Genomic DNA, 20,035 nt, shown 5'->3' on the forward strand with positions numbered 1-20,035 from the left:
TATAGTAGGGGAATAGGGTGGACACCAGTTTAGTCAAACGATCAAAGTTACCAGCACCAGGAATGGGACTGAGGGACAGAAGTGCCTGAGAAGAACACAGCATTGCCAAGGTGGTAGTGTTCCTAGCGCCAATCATGAGGGAGAAAAAGAGAGAAAGAACTCTAGTGTCGTACCAACCAAAGGGCCCATGCTCTTCAACAATGCCCATGTTAGGCAGAGAGGCTGAGGACTTGCTCTCTATTAGAGACTAAAGAGACATGACAACTGAACGCAGCAGGTGAGAATCCGAGGGCAGCTGTGCTTCTTTGAAGCATGTGACATTGTCAAGAGCAGTCAGATACCAGCAAGCTCACATGGCTCAACCTCAACAGAGTAACATATCGTACTGATGTTAAAACTGCCTGGGTTTGATTACTGAGTTGTGATTATCTAAGAGAATGTACTTGTTCTTAAGAGGATGTATGATAAAGTATTTAGGGGTAGAGAAAAACCCCAAAGGTGGCCAAAAGTTAACTGGTGTGGGTGGGGATCCATGATAATATTCTTGCAGCTTTTCAAAGTAAAAAATTGGAAGAAATTCAGAGAAGTGTCATGCCATGCATCCCTCGGAGTAGAAGAGATTCCTGTACTCCCCGTAAAAGCTCCAGGGTCAGGGTGGAAAGCCCTCCTGGCCGTGTGGGCTGGGGCACTGGCAACGGTGGCTGGCGAGGGGGGCCGTACCTTGCACCCTGCACTGTCACCCACCTGGGTTTCCAGTTCCGTGACTTCCAGGTTCAGTTTATTCAGGTGCTTGTTCACAAAAGTGATGAGCGTCTAGAAGAAAAGCACAAGCCAGGCAGTGAGATGGGGACTCTGGCCAGTGCCAGACAGAGGGGGCTGCCTCTATGACTCCCCCGTGAGCACATGGGACGAGGCCAGCCAAAAGCGCAGGGCCTGGGATCACTGGGCCAGGCTGAGCAAGGCTGAGCAGCCTGTGAGGCTTTTCCTGCAAAGCTCCTCGAGTTGACAGGAAAGGATGGCCCGTAGGAGGTGCGGTCCATGCATTGTGTGACTCAGCTGGCCATACTCAGGACTGTACAAGGTGCAGGGAGTGCTGAGGGGGCAGAATGACAGGTGGAATGTCCCAGCCCAGGGGCAGGGGGCCAGAGAAGAAGTGACCCCATTGGTCCTCCTTCCAGTCCCTCCTAGGTCCAGGTGCCTGTGCCCAGGGAGACAGAGGGAGGTCTACGTGAGGAGTAGGGATGGTTGGGGGTTCAGTGTGGGTGGGAAGGCAGGGGGCTCATAGCCTCAGAACCCCCAAAAGACACTGGAGAAGAGACTAAATGAGGTATCCAGTGAGAACAAGACAGGAAAAAATGGACATTCAGCAGGAAAGCCCCGTAGCTGCAAAGATCTGAGGATGACACCAGTTTGGGGAGGCTTGCTAGCTGCAGGGGTGGGTTTTCCTAATGGTTTGCAACAGCTCACTCCCCTCCCTCCCCCACTCCCTCCCTCCCTCCCCCTTCCCAAGCACCTGTCTCCCACCTTTTTCACCACGTTGAGCTTGTCTGGTGCATGGTCGAACAAGGTGTCAAAGGCATCACGTTCTGAAAAAGAGGAAAAGGTGAAGCAGAGCCTAGAGGTGATGCCACTGCAGGTCCCAGCCATGAGCTTTCACAGGCCAGTGGTCAGCTCCAGAAGGGGATTCTGTGGGGTATGAGATTGTGCTGGGAGCTTGGGAAACTGGGTTTGGGGTTGATTCTTGGAGGGTGTGTGTGTGTGTGTGTGTGTGTGTCTCTCTCTCTCTCCCCTCTGTGTCAGTCCTCTTCTGGGCTGGGGTTCAGGGGCTCCAGCAAGAATTGATCATTTCTCTTCACTGTTTGTATTCCTTGATATCGTGGTTTAGTCAAGGTTCCAAAGTGTTCCCGAAGCTTTTTCAAAGCAGAATGTCATCCAGATATCCAATCAATTTACCCCCTAATTTTCAAAACCATGATGCCCAAGACAGGCCTCCTGGTAGAGAGCAGATAAGCAGATTGGGAGCCAGGGAGCCCCCGGACGGAAGGGGAGCTCCCCCTCCTGAGTGATCCAGTCACTTCAGCCCTTTCAGCCTCACTTTCCTCTCCTATAAAATGCCCACTGAGACATGAACCTCCCCCAGGTGGGTTCTGAGGATGGAAGACAAGAATGGATGTGCTCTGTAAACTCGGAAGTATCTACTGATCTGAGTTATTTGTGTGATCAGAATATTTCAAAATATTATCCACAGTAAATACAGGATCAGAGTAAACAGCAAAGCCATGCCCCCTGCAGGGATTTTCCCTGCACAGCTCCCCCGCTCCTCCGATTTGAGAGGTGAACTAGTGGAGGGCCCTGTGGCTGGGAATGAGAAGGCTCCAGGAGGAGCCTGGCGCCGGGAGGGCTTGTGGTGCTGGGGCTGCCTCTCCTACTCTCACACCGATGGGTAAATCTGAGATGGCCAGAATGGGGGGTGTGATCTGGACATTCACAGACTTTATAAGCAAAGTTCTGGGAAACAGGAGAGGCAGGAGGTGTGATGAGGAAAGAGGCAGCTTTAGGAGGGCTGGACAGAGTAGGGAGAGGGGACAGTCCTGAGCACATAAATACATCTCTTCCTTTACTTCCATGGTCTGCTTAGAGCAAGACTGCCCTGCAGATGCCCAAGACCCATCCAGAAGCCCAGAAATGTCGGTGGTCTGGTTACTTGCAAGAAAACTGCAGCTGTGGTCACTTCTCCTCTTCCCACCGGTGCACTGACCCTCCCTACCAGCCAGCCCTGTCCCCAGGCTGGTGCAGACACACATGCAGAAAGCAAGCTGAGTGCCTGTTCTTCCCAGCTGCTACAGGATTAACTGGACCCCATGGCAGCCACCAGCACCAGCGGACAACCTTATGCAACTCACCATGCCTTCCGGAAAGAGCCCTACAGGAAAAGGAGAAAGAAAACAGTGTGAGTCTTCTCTCATCCCCCTTGGTAACAGATCCCCCAAACCTTCCTTCCTTGGCATTTTATTCTGCACTAAATCTCCAGCTACTGGTGGTCTTTACCACATTACCACCTGCTATACAGATACACTGGTGTTTGCACAAACCCTGGTGTAAGTGATGCTTAAAGGACTATTTCTTGCCTTAAGTAAACTCACATGATTGTTTACAGTTGAGAAAGAGTATTGAGGGATCAGAGACTCAAGATCCCCAAGCATATTTTAGGAGCAGAGCTCAGGTACCACCCCAGTGTGGCATTTCACTGCCCAGGCTGTGGAGGGCATCTGCTTGGGGAGGTCAGGTTAGGCTCTCTCCTGTCCACCCTGTGGTGCCCACCAAACTGCTCCTGCCATTGGTCCAGAATAGGTTTTCTCAAAGAGGGCAGGAGCTGGAACCACACTCACAGCAGTGAAGCAGCAAAGTACTGAGAGCACAAGCATTAGGGACAGACCACTTTGGTTTAAATTCCACAGATTAAGATTGCTTACTTGCTTGCTGTGTGACCTCAGGCAATCTACTAAACCTCTCTGGGCTCCAGGTCTCTTATCTTTAAAATGAGGATAATAATGGTAAATGCCTCAATAGGGCGTTGTGAGCATTAAATGATTTAATATGTAAAGAGATTTACGCATAATTCCCAGTATCTACTAAATGCTCAATACACTTTTTCTCAATATGTGTTGGTTCTTATTATGTTGGTTTATTCCAGCTGTACATCTATCACCTGTTAAGCTATGATTTGCCAGTAGTGTACTGGGAAGAATGCTGAACTTGGAGTTCAAGTTGAGTAGACCAAGGGTGGTCTCCTCCACCTTTGGGCTGTGAGGTTTCAGGTCTAATCATTGCTTCGTGTGTTTATTATGAACATCAATGGAGTCAAAAGCCACACTGTGGTGTTGTTATTAGGAGTCTGCCTCCGTGTTTCTGTCTGTGGGGCAGGGTGGCCGGGAGAGGCCACAGAAAGCATTACAGGCAGCAGATTGCTCTGCAAACTGTAACTTTGTGTTCCCTGATTTGGGGGTTTCTCACAGGTCCCACTCCTCTCAGTACATCTTCCTCTTTTCTGGAAGGGGAAACAGCAGGCGCAGACCAGCCCAGCATAGAGAAGGGGAGGTGTGGGGCAGGACGGAGGGGAACTCTCCTCCCAACAGGCCTGAGCCTGGGCACTTCTCTCCCGAACTCCTCACAGAATCGAGGCCCTTGTATATCAGCTGTCCACCGGCTGCCAAGACTGGCCTCTGGAGTGACGTGCAGGGGTCTCTGCCGGGCCATCACCTGGGTATCCACACCTCTGCCTGACCCAGAGCCTTTTTAAGGCACATGCACAGCGTGGTCCAGACAGGCAGCACCTCGATCCCACCAGCCTCGGCTGGGGAAGGAGCACTTTTCCTAGTGACTGAGTGAGGAAAATGCTCCCACTTCAAAGGTGAAGAAACCGAGGTCAGAGAGGAGAGGAGACTCACTCTCAAGTAAGCGGCGGAACTTGGATTTGAACTCAAGCCAGGCTGGCTTAGAGGTCCCTTCGCTTTCCACTTTGCTCTTCTTGTTCAGGGGAATATAGAGGAAAGGTCAGGGAGCAGGAGATGCTAAAAATGAATTTTGCCCCACTTTGCGGGCGGCCAGGGCTCAGGCCTGCCCAGGGATCTCAGACCCACGCACACCGTCCTGCTCTTTCTGCTTCAGAACAAGACTCCCCTTTCCCATAACAAACCTCTTACACGTTCTGATATTCCAATTTCTTAATGTAAATGGAAAACAAACAATCCACCACCCCAAGGTAGAGAGGGGCTTTCTAGGTCATGGCATGTGACCACATAAATAAGATTCAACAAAGGAAGAAAAACGTCCTTTTGAAGGTTAACAATTTAAATTCAACCCCGTGTTTATGGCATGACGATTTCATGCTGGTTGGCTTTTTTGGGCACACTTTTTCCTGGAGTGCCACAAAATTAGAATTTTTCAATCACTGCTAATTCCCTCTCCCCACTTCCCCACCCAAGTTTGTACCTTGAGCATTGAGAAGCATGTTTTGAATGCACGGAAAAGGCTAAACTATAATCATTGGCTGAAGTCTAATCCCTCTTGCAATCCCAATAAATGAAAACTAAATATCAGCAAATGGATGAATTTTGGAGAAACATCTGTGTTCCATTACAGAATCGCTGGCAACAATGGTGTTGACATACTCTGTGTTACCAGTTATTTCCTCTTGGATTTGCCGAGACTGGAGGATTCCTTCTCGTTTCTGAAAACGGGGGTGGGGAGAGGGTTGGGAGGAGGAGAGAAAAATATGCTTTAGAAAAATACAAAAAACTGATCAGCAGTCCTGATGTTGAGAAAGTCGCCGGCGTTTAAGAAATGAACCCAGAGAGGACAGACTGCTAGGAGTGAAACGAGGGCCCTGATTTCCTGGGACTGGACTGTACCACTCATATTTAAGTGCAATTACTGTTTATTCCAAATAAGTTGGCTGTTTCTTGGATGGTGAATCTTTTCTTTCTTTATTGGAAGACATTTCTGCTGGAAGCAAACTCTTTGCCTCCTGGAGAAATCCACAGTAAACCAAATGGAAATGAAGGCCAGGGTGTGTCTGCCCTCCAGCTGGGGCCACAGAGGGAAGCGGAGAAACACATTTAACTGTGGGGCTGGGGTGGAGGAACTGAGGCCAACTTGGATAATTTAAACAGAGGGAGAGTGTTTTTTCAATGTTTAAATAGGGGAGCTTTTAAGTAAGAAGTACAGTCCTTGGGTAGCCAGCTTACTCTTTGAGAAAAGGGTAAGCACCCTCGAGGTTCACCCACACATCCACCCACGCATCCATCATCTATCCACCCCCTCCCATCAATTCATCCTCTTTCTTCTCTAATTGATCAGTGCCTTCTATATACAAGCCCCTGGGCTGCACTTAGAGCAAACATCATGGGACATATGACATACTTTCTGACCTTGAGGAACTTAGAGTAAAATGAGGTAGATGAACAGGTATGCGAGAACAGTTTTCCCCAAAGAGTCCTCCTGGGTTATGCCTCATGTCCCAGCTCGGTTATTAGACTTGGACCGCCTTTCACTCTCAAATGTGTCGTGGATAGTCAATTACACGGTTGCCCGTTGCAGACAGGAAGTGCTGAGTGCAGGAAGGGAACAGGCACTTCCAGCTTGGAGGAGGGGGCGGTCAGGGAGACCCTCCAGGTTCTGGAATTGGAACTTAAAGGACACCTAGGATTTGGCTGGACACAGAGCAGAGCTCATTCCAGTGGGAGGAATGGCCCAAGAAAAAAGCAGAGTCAGGAGAGCACAGGTGTGTTCAGGAGGCCATTTGGAGGGACGGTGGCTGCTGTTAGTCAATTGAGCACCGCTTTGGAGTTGAAACCTCATTGTGTGGGCGTGGGAGCTGAGGAAGGAGTGCTGGGGTCAGGATGACCTTCTGATGAGGAGGAGGAGGGAGATGCATTTGATCAGGTCCCTACACAACCAGTTACCAGACACTTGGAGGATGGTCTAGGCGTGGCAAGAGGCTGTCAGAGCAAATTCATCTTCCACAAAGGCTCAGATGTCAAAAAGGAGCCTCCCAGCATTCGTGTTTCAGCTGAAACCTGCTTTCTTGACCCTCCTGCCCAAACTTCCAGAACCTTTTTTTCATATTCCCAACAGCCACAGAAACGAGCATCCTTGCAAAGTACTTTGACAGAAGGAAAGGTAGAGCTGGGTCAGGGCCAAGAGTGTATCTGGATTCGATTAAGAAGAATGGACTCTCAAAGCAAAAAAGGAAGAGAAAAAATAAAAATACCATTTAAAACGGATCCAGTGAGGATAAACCAGGACTTTCTCCAAATTCAGCTCCAACATATGTAAACTTTTCACATGGGCTAATGGAATCTGTGTCCTTGTTTTGTGAGGCCATTCACAGACATGAAACTTCATCTTTGACTACACACAGAATTAAATGCTTTTAGGCAGAATGGAAAAGAAATCTGGGTTAAATGACCCCTCACACAGCATCCTGGTTCACTTCCATCCATTGTTTGTTCCCTAAAGAGCTCTCCCTGCGGTTCAGTCAGTGTCTTATGGCCAATTCTGTGTCCTGCTTCTGTGCCTGTTTAACTTGATAAGGCAAAATACCCCATAAAACCTGACATGCATTGATGCCATTTTCTGTAACATGTCCTCCTTTGTCCCTCATGCTAACAAAACTGCCTACAGGAGAAATTAAGCCAGCAGCAGCCTTCCGATGGCCCATAACTGAGCTCAAAATAAGGCATGAGACGTGGCTCCCAGTGACCACCGTGTCCCCCGCTCCTCGCCCCTGCAGCAAGTCCTGAATAAGAGTTTAAAAATATATAACTAAATGGATCCACACTTGTATTGATTGATACAAATAACACAATAGAGGTGGCTTGGATTCACTAAGAAGATGCTTGTACCAGGATGCGCTGGGCTGGCCACATATCTATAAAATGCTCAGCACTGTGCTTGACGCAGTTGAGAGCCCAATAAATGAGGCCAATTAGTCCCTTCCAGTTGGCTGCACTTAGTGTCTGAACCACGCGTCTGCAGTGACAAGGGGCTTCTGACAGCCCTCTCTGCTGCTCCTCCTGGCAGGCAGGGCCAAGGTGTCATAGTCCTATTATACCCCCTTGATGTTCAGCAAGTTCAGTAACCAGAAGGCACTGGAAGAAATACTTCATTAGGGCACAACTGAGCAGCACCCTGATGTCTTCCTCCCCTCGCATTAACTTCTGATCCCTGAGAACTCAGCCCAATGACCTTTCATCCTGGAAACTGGCCTGGCTGCCCAGGCAAAGCCTACCCACCCTCCGGGCTCCTCCTCACCGAGCGCCGGCATCGCTGCCAGAAGAACCCTGGATAACGCTGGGTAACCGGGGGGCTGCTACAAGGGACATTCCACCTCGCAGCATGTTTATTTGGGAAAGAACAGAAATAAGCCAACAAAATGATGCCCTTTTGCTCAACAGGCACGAAGTTGGAAAATAAAATTGAATTTGAGTGTCTAATGGGGTTAGGAGCAGAATGAGACAGTCACTCCTCATGGAAACTGCACAGCCATGTGTGAATGGAAATTCCATCCAACAATCTGGAAAAGACGACTTGAGATCCCGGCTGTGCCTCTCCGGGTAGGTGAAAAGCAGCATTGCCCTCCATATGGGCACAGCCAGCTGGGGTCTCTCTCAAACACTCATGCACACAAGCCCCCACATGCACAGATAGCTGCCCCTTCTCAATACCTGGGCATTGTTTAACCAGAAAACGATGATTCTACATGGCTTACGGGACACACACAGACACATCTTTCCTCCTGATTCCCACTACACACACCCTTGAATATACACACACAGGCTGCCTCCTGACAAAAGCACGAGAAGCCCAGGCACACACCCCACACAAGGCTGTCCCATAAGCAAGCACCGCTCTCCCACCCTTTGCACACACACCAGGGATAAGCCCACGTGCATCAGAAAGCTCACGCACATGCCTCCCAGCAGAGAGCACACCCAGACACACTCAGTACTCATTCAGCTGCCTTTCTAGCAAGCTCCCCAGTGTGCCTTAGCTCCCATACCTTTAAGGGCGCAAGATGTTTGTGGTAGTTTCCAACTTACCTGGACCACAACCACTTGGATGGAAACGTGGTCAGGGAGTCGGATTGGTGCCCGGAAATATTGGGAGAGAGCAACCAGCAGATGCAAGATGGCTACCAGGCTCTTGGCATGAACAGCTGAAATAACGGATGATTGGAAAGTTAGAGAATCTTCTTCTAAGTTCTAGGGAGATATAAGCAGATATTCTAATGTAGCAGTACCATACCCGATGCCCCTTCCAGCCCCTCCATGGGTCCGGGGACACCCTTGGTCATCCCAGGCCTCACCCTGAGCCCCTCAGTTCTTGGCCAGTGTCACCCATGGATCTCCTTCGTAGACCATGTTGTTGCTGGGTTGCAACGTAGTGTCTCCCTGCTCTAATCCAAGGTTTCCACCGGAACCCCTGGCAACTGCTGAATTCTGAGCCCAGATCAGCCCTCCACCACCCCCATGTTCTTGTTTATTCCAACAGCCATGAGCACACCTGCTTTGCACCCCCTCTCCCTTCCCATCTGACTATGGACTCTTGGGGTTATCACCACTGCCCTTGTCCCAAGGCTCTACACAATGCAAGCTCTCAGTCAATGGACATGAGTCAGGAACACTGGATCCCTTCCTTTTTTCAGGGCTTTAAGACCCCTGGAGGAAGGCATGAGAGACATCTAAAGGGCTCTGTTGCCCTTTTGAGTGCCATACACAGCATAGACAATGATCTTTGAGGAACATCTGGGAGGGGATGCTCACGACCCAGCTGGCTTTTGTAGCTACTGAGCTATGTGCTGGATGTTAACTCATCTGTGTTGGAGAAGGCTGGGCAACTACTGGGTTGTAGTTTTCTCAGTAGTTGGAAGAAGACTGATGGAACGGAGTGCACGATGTCAGGCAGACTGGAGCCTGAGTTCTGACTGGACATCTCTATACAGTTTCTCTCTCTCTCTCTCATAAACACATACATGCTATGTGTACAGATACTAATTATTGTATATTATATTGTTATCTTTAAAAAATCTGGGAAACACTTATATCCAACAGCAAGAGGATGGTTTAGGCCAGTGGGTTTCAAATATTTTTTTGTTACTAAGGAGAAAAACCCTTTGTTCTAAAAGCCATTAGGCAAAACTGATGAAAAAAGTACAGCCGTTCTGGTCCCTGAGTCCTGCCTGCAGCCCGCTCACAGCTGCTTCTCTTCTCCGCAACAATGCCTGGGTTTTTCCTTGCAAATCTCCAGGTTAGGCCAAGCATGGTTTAATAGTCACTGCTTCAATAAATTATGGTACAGCCACATAGTGGAATAGTTTGCATGCACTGAAAATCACTGTTAAGACAATGCAACTATAAATATTAACAATGTAATGTTAAAGAGAAACAATGGAAATAATGTAAACATATACATTTATGGATTTACATACATATAAATACACATATATTTATATATAGGTATATAAAAATACATATACATTTATATAACTACACATACGTGCACACACACACAAGCATGTACTTGAGATCAAGACTTGGAAAGGAATACAAAAAAATAAGGAAAACTGTTATGCTAGAGTAGTTTTTTCCCCTCCCTATTTCAAACGTTTCTTTAGAATAAAGACATGTTATCTTTTCAATTAACAAAACCTCTAACTACCTCTGCATATCTGGGCACTCTCATCATTGCCGTCTCTCTGCACATCTCCCAGGACTTTTCTCCCTGAGGCCGGGCAGAAGACAGGGCCACTCAAGTCGGGAGGGAAACGTGCAGAGTGCGAGCAGGGCCGAGACCCAAGACTCCGCGGTAGAAACTGGCCACCGCGGCCGCTGTGCCAACAGTGACGCTCTAGGGCTGGCAACCGTTTCAAAGGAGCTGCTGAGACAGAAATAGTCCTCCAAACACAAACTGTGGTGGAAACAAAACCTGGTGCAGTTTTGAGGGGAGGCAGTTTGACAATATGTGTTAGGACCTTAAAATTCTTTGGCCCTAAACTACCACTGCGAGGTCTTTATCCTAAAGAAGAAGTAATTATGTCATTGAGCAGAGACTCATCACGCTGTATTGATATCAGTGAACAAATGGAAAACAACCTTAAAAATCTATCATTAGTTAAGTAAATTATGATCCATCCATACTGTCATAATATTAAAAGTGACATATGGAAGGATAGTTGATGATCTGTAAAGATATACCTCTTCTAAACAATATATTCAGGTTGATCTCACCTTCATAACAATAGAAAATGTTTTATGTATAAAGTATGTACCGCATTTTGCTTATTGGCATACTTATTTCTTAAAACACACACACACACACACACACACACACACACACACACACACACAGCTTGAAGGAACACACCACAAGGCAGTGCCTGTATCTGACGGGCAGCTCAAGAAGGGGAGCACATGAAGGCCGGACTCTGTCTCATGCCTGGCTCCTCCCTTCACCTCCCGTGTGACCTTGGTCGATGACACTCCTCTAGCAAAAAGTACTGTGCTTAGTATGTGCCAGTCATGCTTCCAGGTTTTAGAGACACAGTAGGAAAGAGACAAAAATCCTTGCCCTCAGGAAGCTGACATTCATTGTTTCTTAACCTCTCTACGCCTTGACTGTCCCATCTGTAAAATGGGGACAGAGAGTTCTTACCATAGATGGCTGAGTGAAGATTACAAGGATCAAAATATGTGAAGTGTTTACATTAGTATTAGGCATACAGTAAGCACCATAAATACGTTAGATGTTATTTAAATCTCTTTGAATTTATTAGTATTTTCTAAATTTTCAATAATGGAAATTCTTGTTGTGAATTAAAAAAAAAGAGAAAAGGAAGAACTCCCTAAGGCCCAGGATCAAGGACCTTGGGAACTCAGCAGCTGTCCCTACCACCCTTCTCCTGAGTGGAAAGTTGCCACAACGTCCTCAGAAACAGCCAGGGAAGATAAGTGAGGGAGGAGGGGTCGGGTCATGCCTGCCACATTCCTCACGATAGGAACCACTGCTGCTTGAAGTCCCGAGGCATTGCAGGGAGCAAGCCACTGAGATAATTATTCCCTCTGACCTAGGATAAGTCCTCTCAGTTCTGGAAATATATCTGACGAGAATAATTCGAGAGAAGCCAAAAAGAGACACAACTTAACATTCAACTTGACACTATCTGATATTAGCAATAAGCTGGAAAACACCCTAAAAAAGGATTAATGTCAACACACGGTTTAAGTTAACTATGGGATATCTACCCCAGGAAACAGAGCACCTATCAAAAATTATAACTACCAGGGCCACATGCAAATACAGATGTGCGTGATGTAACATTAAGAGAGAATAACAAAATGAGTTTGTGTGCCTTCATCAAGTGAAAGTATGAAACATATGCATTGATGTGGACAGTGATGGCAAAAAATGAAGAGCCAGATAAGAGTGGTCAGATGAATGATTATTTCACTCATACACATCTCCCTACAAGAAGTGAATGTGAACCCAAAACAAATCATTCAAAGCCACTGAAGACAATGGTTTTGATATGGCTTTAAAAATTCAATGTGTCCATGTTGGTTCATCGATTGTACCAAATATGTCACACTGATGAGGTATGTTGAGGGTAGGGGAGTATATACGTGTGGGTGGGGAGGGCTATGTGGGAACTCTACTTTCTGCTCAGTTCTGCTGTAAACCTGAAACTGCTCTAAAAAAAAAAAAAAAGCCTAACAAAAAAAAAGGCAAAAAAACTCCCATCTTCTATTTCAGTCTTTCCCAAAGTGCGTTCCATGGTAAGCGAAAAGGTGTTTTGTTCTGTTTTGGAGGGATACATAGAGGTGGTCCATATTCAAAGGAGTGGGAAATAGGATAAAACAAAACCAAGCAGGGGTCTTCATTAGAGGACTTGAATGCTTATGACGATTATGGATTTCTAAAATGCAGATACATTTCCCAATCTAGTGATCAGCCCCACTTTGCCTTCTCCTGCTGAATACTATTAACATCCCTGGGACGCGGGACAGCATCTAAGGCCAAGGGTCGTGGCCTCCCCTCGTCCTGCCCTCAGGTATCTCCTCTGCTCAGCAGAGGATGCCCTGTTCCCAGCAAAGGCTGGGAAGCTGTGCGAGGCAGCTTATCACGCTGGGCAAGCAAAGGCGTAATTATGCTGAAGGAGGTACTTGGCGTCTCGCCTCCCTTGTTGGGTGTTAGGAACCACTGAAGAGACTGCCACTGGCAGTTGCTGGGTCTCTAACTTGGAGAGGTGAAGATTCCCTTTTCTTTCTGAAGTTTAAAAGGCTTTTTTTTCTTTTTGCAGGGGTAGGAAGGAAGAGATGTCCATTTTAAGTTGCATACATCAGATGCAGTAAATTCTAGTACTTAACCCCTTAATACTTAAAGGCAAAAAACCACAATCTAAGTCATTGTACTCACCTAAATTCATATTTTTATCTATTACAAATAACAACTTTGGGTTTCCTATGGGAAATATGTTGTTGCTACCGGATTCCCCAAATTCTACTGAATTCATGTTGACTCTGATAGGGACTCATTTAAGCCCACATTAGATAGCCAGACCCTTGAGGCAGCAAAAGAATGAACAGTTTATACTTTCTGAGATCCTTGGGCTATGCTAGTGTGAAAATCTGAATTTTCCAATCCTGTTCCAGTGCCTACGCTCTCAGCTGCACCTTTGCTCCCTCTGGACAGTAAGGGGGTGGGAGGAAGGGCTTGGGTGCTGGAACAGAGCCAAGTCCTTGCTCCCCGCTTCTCAGCTGCACGAACTAGGGATCTCTGCTTCCGAGAGCCTCTGCAAGCTGGAGACAAGAGCTTTCCCGGAAGGTTGTGCTGAGACTCAGAAGTAGCTCAATGGATCGGAGCTTCCTTCCCCTTCCAATCTCACATGAGTTTTCTACAGAAAGCCTTTTACAAAAAAGGAACACTAGACTCGGACATTGTGCTATTGTCCCCAATAGCTTTCTTTCTAAGGAAAGGCATACGTCGCTCAGAGATAAATGGGTTTGCACCCACCCGGGCCGCCTAGCTCATGATGCGGCTGCCTGGCCTGGGGGAACCCCACGGCAGGGGCCGCAGGTGTCATTAACGGCCCCGCTTTCCCTTGCAAAACTCACAGTCTACATTCCACTTGATGCTCCTGGGAGGAAGCTTCAGGGTTTCGTTGATCTTCTCCAGGACAGTCTGCAGCTTTTGCTTCTGAGCAATCTCTGACTGGGTGACCTCAGCCACGTTCAGCTTCTCACTCTCAAGTTTCTCTGGGGGTGACAAGGGAAAAGAGAACAGCTGTGATCTTTGCCACGGACAGCCCTAACTCATGCACGCACACAGTCACTCCCTTGCTCGCCAGACACATACGGAGCACCTCGTATGTGACGGACACCGCTCTCCCCACCGTCTGATGGCGGCACTGGTGGCACCAGGATATATTGTGAAAACCTTGTGATTGTGTACTGAATCTCCAAATTGTAAGATCCCAGGACCACAGAAGGGGGGCATTTAACGCAGCTTGTCCTATTTAGGCTCTTCCTCCTCATTTGGGGTTTTTTCCCTCTTCTTGTCACTTCTGCCTTCTTCTCCAAGGACATTTCTGTGCCCTGACTGGAAGGCTTCCATGCTTCCCCTGGGCAGTGGTCAAGTCCTTATTCAAGGGGTTGTGAACACTCCTGCAGTACAATATGTGTCCTGGTGAGTCGTATTTCTCTGTCTTAAGCATGTTCCTTCCTTTTAAACCCACCTGCAAGGTAACTAATCTGGTATCCAATTCATCAGTTCTAAGGCACACATCTTTTCACATTGTAACATCCCTGAAATCATGCTGTCTTAAAATTGATGGCACCCTACAACTGCGGACAGCCAGGTGGAAGGTATTGTAAGAGTTGTCACTGCTTCCACGAGCGTGAACTTGGTCATAGCTCTTCATAGTGGGGTCACTTCCATGTCTCAATAAGCCTACAAGAACAATTTCAAAAAGTAGGATATGAACATTCTAGGCAAGAAGTAAGCACTGGGCAATAGTTTAATTGAAGTGCTTTCTCTCTCTCCCAGTGGTATTTATACTGATGTGCTTTAAAATCAATGGTCCTTATATGCAATGACATTACCCTTTAATACTTAAAGGCAAAAAACAATCTAATCATTTTATTAGTCTAAATTTATATTTTTATCTTGAAGAACAACTTCGGATTCCCTAATGGGAAATACGTTTTCTGTTATTGGATTCACCTAATACACTCTCCACAGCCATTCGAGGACTGATAGAACTGACATTTGAAACATGTTTAAAACGTCTTTTCTCATTTTTAAGGGCTGCCATACAAACGAATTGAACTTCTCCATTCATCAGTGGTTCCCCTACAAGCTTATTATTTATTTTATTTTTTGGTAGCTGTAGCCTATCCAAGTCAAATATCCCTTGGGTAATTCTTTGAAGATGAGGTTGCCCACTGGAAAATTTCTGCAGGTTCTGTGGATTTAAGAATTGTTTTCAGCACCTTGATAGGATGATCTCAAACTATTCTTATTTGTGATGGCCTGAAATGTTATTTCTCTCTTTTCTTTAGTTACTTGAGACCATCATTATTTCTAAAGTTCAGGGATTTAATAAGCATATATTTAAGAGTCTTTCTCTTGAATGTTAAACCTTCTAAAGAAACCGTGTGCCTTTTCTGTTTTCAAGCTATGAATTTTTACCTTGGATCCTCTCCTAATGAAGAAGTAACAAGTTATTTTCATCCTATACTGCAACTACCAGCATTTGGTAGAGGTACACTGGCCACTGTCAGAGGCTGCCCAAGGTACTTGGTTAAGGAAACGTCTGAAGCTTTATCTTGGCTCAGAGGAAGGCTGCTGGGATGCATTAGTGACAGCTGTCTTGGGAGTGGATGGGGTAGGTGGGGCGGGGAGAAGCAGCAGCACAAGAACCACTTTTTTGCTAGCCCTGTTGTATTACATTGTTGCCTCTGAATTTTCATATTTATAACCTCCTCTGGCATTGGACTACTTAGAGTGAACAGTGTAGGTCTCTGAGTCTTTTCCAAGTTAGTAACTTTTTCTTGCTCTGTCGTCCATTCTGTTCTTGTTTTTTAAAAATTGGATTTTACACATTATGTACTGGAACATTCACTGTTTTTCTCTTTCCACCAATATTTTAAAGTAGTTTATAATACTGAAATTACAAGTCATTCTTCCTAAAATTTAAAAAAATCTTTTTTTTAGCATCTGGCATTTCTTATTCTGGAGAAGAGTTTTTTATGGCTTTGCTTTATTTATTTGCATTACTTAATATTTTAGAAAATGTAATTCTTCACTTTTTCTACTTTAGTTATTAAGCTTTGGGTTTATCTGCTTGCTTTTAATTTTTGTTGTTGGATACTTTTATGCGTTGACATTGGAACCTATATGGATTTGAGTAGAGAGACTATCTCAAAGTAGCCCTTATTAACAGTTTTAGGTGTATCTCTTCACGTTCATAATACACACAATAGAAAGAGTCTCTCTCATTCTCTCTGTTAATAAAAATAAGATTACAGTGTATAAATTTTCTGCTACTTTTTTTTTCCCATTTAAGCATATATCTATGTCTCAATATATATGGATACACCTTTTTTTTTTTTTTTTTTGTACTTTTGGACAAACTTCACCCATTTTATCCATTTCCCCTTCCCCATCCTCTGGCAACCACCAATCTGTTCTCTGTCTATCAGGTCATTTTTTTGTTTTGTTTTGTTTAGATTCAACATATAGGTGAGATCATAAGGTATTTGTTTTCTTAATTTCTTTCTGATAGATAGTTCATTATTAATGTATAGAATAAAAACAGATTTTTTTGTATACTGATTTTATACCCTGCAACTTCACTGAATTAGTTTATTAGTTCTAACAGTTTGTTGGTGGAGTCTTTAGGGTTTTCTGTATATAACATCACATCACTTGCAAATAGTGACAGTTTTACTTCTCCTTTCTGATTTGGATGCCTTTTATTTCTTTCTCTTGCCTAAGTGCTCTGGCTTGGACTTCTAATACTATTTCGAATAAAAGTGTCTAGGGTGGGCATCCTTGTCTTATTCCTGATTTTAGAGGAAAAGCTTTAAGCTTTTCACTATTGAGTATGATGTTAGCTGTGAACTTGTCGTATATGGCCTTTATTATGTTCAGGTAAGTTCCCTCCATACCCATTTTGAGAGTTTTTTTTTTTTTTAATCATAAATGGATACTGAATTTTGTCAAATGCTTTTTCTACATCTATTAAGATGATCTTATGATTTTTATTCTTCACTTTAAAAATGTGGTGTATCACATTGATTTGTGGGTGTTGAACCATCCTTGCATCCATAAATACACCCCAGTTGACCATGGTGTATGATCCTTTTAATGTATTGTAGAACTCAGTTTGCTAATATTTTGTTAAGGATTTTTCCATCTGTGTTCATCAAGGACATAATTTTCTTTTCTTAGGTGTCCTTGTCTGGTTCTGGTATCAGGATAATTCTGGTCTTGTAAAAATGAGTTTGGAAGTGTACTCTCTTCTTTTTTTTTTTTTCAAAGAGTTTTAGAAGGATTTTTTGTTTTTAATGTTTGGTAGAATTCATTAGTGAAGCCATCTGGTCCTGGGCTTTTGTTTGTTCGGAGGGTTTTTGATGACTGATTTAGTCTCTCTACTAGTAACAAGTCTGTTTAAAATTTGTTTCATCATGATTCAGTCTCGGTAGGCTGTGAGTTTTAGGAGTTTGTTTGTTTGTTTGTTTGTTTGTTTATTTATTTATTTATTTAGATTGTCTAGCTTTTTGGTGTATAATTAGTCATAATAGTCTCTTGTGATTGTATTTCTGTGGTATCAGTTTTATCATCTCTTTCGTTTCTGATTTTATTTGAGTTCTCTCTCTTTTCCTTAATGAGTGTAGCTAAAGGTTTGTCAATTTCATTTTCTCCAAGAACCAGCTCTTGGTTTCACTGATCTTTTCCACTGACTTTTTTAGTCTGCATATATGTCTCACGTAAACATACATCATGATTATCTTTCTACGTCAATATAAATCAATGCAACGCAATCTTTTAAAAACCGCATAATATATTACAGGACTTATAACTTATTCAGCCATTCCCCTGTAGATACGTAGTCAAATTGTATTCCACTTTTTTCCTATTTGTAATAAAGTTGCAGTAAGCATCCTGTGTGTGTGTATGTGTGTATCACCAGCTGATTATTACTGGTTAAAAAGAAAAGCTGTTGCCTTACGAATTTTCTTCTTGAATACAGTCATCTTACCAAACCCCCTTATTGGTTCTATTACTGTTTGAGTTTTTAGCATTCTGTATGTAAACAATATAAAACCCGGTTATCTCTATTTTGTAAGCTTATATTACTTATTTCAATTTTATGACATTTTAATATAGAAGGTTTGAGAGCCTTTTCTGTTGTTTCTACCCTTCACATTTTAAAAATATTCAATCCTCAAAATTTAGGAGATACACTCAAATATTCCTACATTTAAACAGTAATTTAATTCAGTGTTGCTAAGAATTTAAAGACAATTTATTTTTAAAGTCTCCTAGTTTTCTTCTTTTTTATTAGGCTAATTTCAGCTAGTTCCATGAACATTTTCTATTGCTAAAATTTTTTTTATTTTTCCAGGAAATTGTTTCTCCCATGTATTTACCGTTCCGCAAATTGTTCATCATCAGTTTAACTTGTTGTAAAGTAGTATGCACGATTTTGAAATAGGATTCTATTTAGAAAATTTTCTCAGGTAGGATTATTTTGTGAACCTTTCAGTTGTTTTTCAAGTTAGCATCCAAATATGCTTTTTTAGCGATTATTTATAGAAAACAATGAAACAGTATTCAAAAAGTTCTGAAGTATCAAGACAGGGCAGAATAAACTCAATTATCCTGAATGGTAGAAGAACTGAGACGTTCTAAACAAACATAGTTGCCATGTGTATTATACTATATTAATGTAACCACCCTTCAAAGAATTATAATCCATAGACTATTCCTTCTAGTATGAGCAATTCCTGAGCTACGATTTTTTCCAAATATATGGAGAGGGATAGTTAAAAGTTTTTTTTTTTTTTATTACATCATGGTCATAGGATTTGGTCTGTATAATAACTCCTTGAGACTTCCCGGACATAGTCAAATTTTGTAAGTGTTCCATGCACAGTAGAAAAGGATGACAATATTCCAGCTTTCGGGTGTTGCTAGTTAGTAATATTGTCCAGATCTTTATCCTCATGAACTTTTTCTTTAACGTATTATTAAGAGAAATATCTTCATCTACTGTGATGGCAGATTTGTCAAATTCTTCTTGAAATTCTGGTTGTCATTTTTTATTTTTAGATATTTGATGCACACAAGTGCATTATTTTCCTAGTATTTTTAGCCTCATTAATATGTAGAGACTTGCTGAGTGATGCTTTTTGCCTGAAAGTCTATTTCATCTGATATTAAAATAGTTACCTTAGCTTTCTTTTAATTAGTAGTAGTCTAGTAAATATGATTATTTCCACTTTTTCTTTCAACTTTTCTGTGTCCTCATATATTAAGACTGTCTCTAGTAAATAACATACAGCAAGATTTTTTGTTAGCACGTCTGACAGTCTTTGTCTTTTAAATGAATAAAGTAAATTTACATTGATTGGGTTGATGAATATACTTGGATTCACTTCTACTGACTTATTTTGAACTTCCTACTACTCAGCTTTTCCGATTCTTCATCACCTCTTCCATCCTTGCTGCCTCTGGGACTAAGGCTTCTATTCTCTCTCATTTCATTTTCGCCTCATGACTAGTAGGGAGGTTATACACTCTGTTTTATTATTTTAGTGGTTTCCCTAGAAAATTTATCACGTGTATTTAACTTAATAGAGTCTTACGTTAATTAGTCTCTTTATCCACATACTAAATGATACAAGGCCCTCAGCACGCTCTGACTCTAACCACTCTGCCTGACTTAAGTGCTATAGTTGTCTGGGATTCTGATATCTTTATTTTTTGTTGCATTTCAGGTCTTTCTTTTGTGTTCATTTTCCTTCTTCATGGAGTGCATCCTTTAGAAATTTCTGTTAGTGAGAGTATATTGGTAGTTAATCCTCTCAGTTCATGTTTGCATAAAATGCCTTAATTTTTCTCCCATCGTAAAAACACAGGAGTTTTTTTTCTGGGTATAAACATGTAAGTTAACATTTTTTTCCACTTTTGAAAATTTTATTTCAATAACTTCAGGATTTTATTGTTCCTGACAAAAGACAGCTTTCAGTCTGTTGTTCTTTTACAGGTAATTTCTTTCTTTCTCTCTGCTTTTAATCTTTTATCTTCAGTGTTCTTAGGTTTCATTATAAGTGGGTAGGTATAGATTTCTGGATATTTATCCTGTTTGGGATTCCATGAGATTCCTGAATCGGAGAATGCATATCTTTCATCAATTCTGGAAAGTTCTGACTCATTGTGTCTTTAAATATTGCCTATACTCCATTCT

General features: G+C 43.4%; 1 protein-coding gene and 1 long non-coding RNA gene across 4 annotated transcripts in view; one reads left to right on the top strand and one right to left on the bottom strand.

Moving 5' to 3' along the window:
- LOC123619614 (uncharacterized) overlaps positions 1–20,035 on the top strand; it is a 74,671-nt gene that overhangs the window by 37,971 nt on the left and 16,665 nt on the right. Inside the window, exon 4 of the long non-coding RNA XR_006728282.2 lies at positions 2,639–2,950. This is a non-coding gene — a long non-coding RNA (uncharacterized LOC123619614). The remainder of the gene's footprint in view (positions 1–2,638; positions 2,951–20,035) is intronic.
- PARVA (parvin alpha) overlaps positions 1–20,035 on the bottom strand; it is a 146,644-nt gene that overhangs the window by 19,348 nt on the left and 107,261 nt on the right. For all 3 annotated transcript variants that reach the window (XM_074372384.1, XM_045524083.2, XM_074372385.1), the window contains 6 exons: positions 13,674–13,814; positions 8,604–8,719; positions 5,172–5,230; positions 2,904–2,923; positions 1,525–1,586; positions 745–813 (listed from right to left, as the gene is read on the bottom strand). In XM_074372384.1, coding sequence (XP_074228485.1) covers positions 745–813; positions 1,525–1,586; positions 2,904–2,923; positions 5,172–5,230; positions 8,604–8,719; positions 13,674–13,814 — 467 coding nt within the window. The remainder of the gene's footprint in view (positions 1–744; positions 814–1,524; positions 1,587–2,903; positions 2,924–5,171; positions 5,231–8,603; positions 8,720–13,673; positions 13,815–20,035) is intronic.

The sequence above is a fragment of the Camelus bactrianus genome, chromosome 10, assembly GCF_048773025.1.
Source record: "Camelus bactrianus isolate YW-2024 breed Bactrian camel chromosome 10, ASM4877302v1, whole genome shotgun sequence".
Lineage (NCBI taxonomy): Eukaryota > Metazoa > Chordata > Mammalia > Artiodactyla > Camelidae > Camelus > Camelus bactrianus.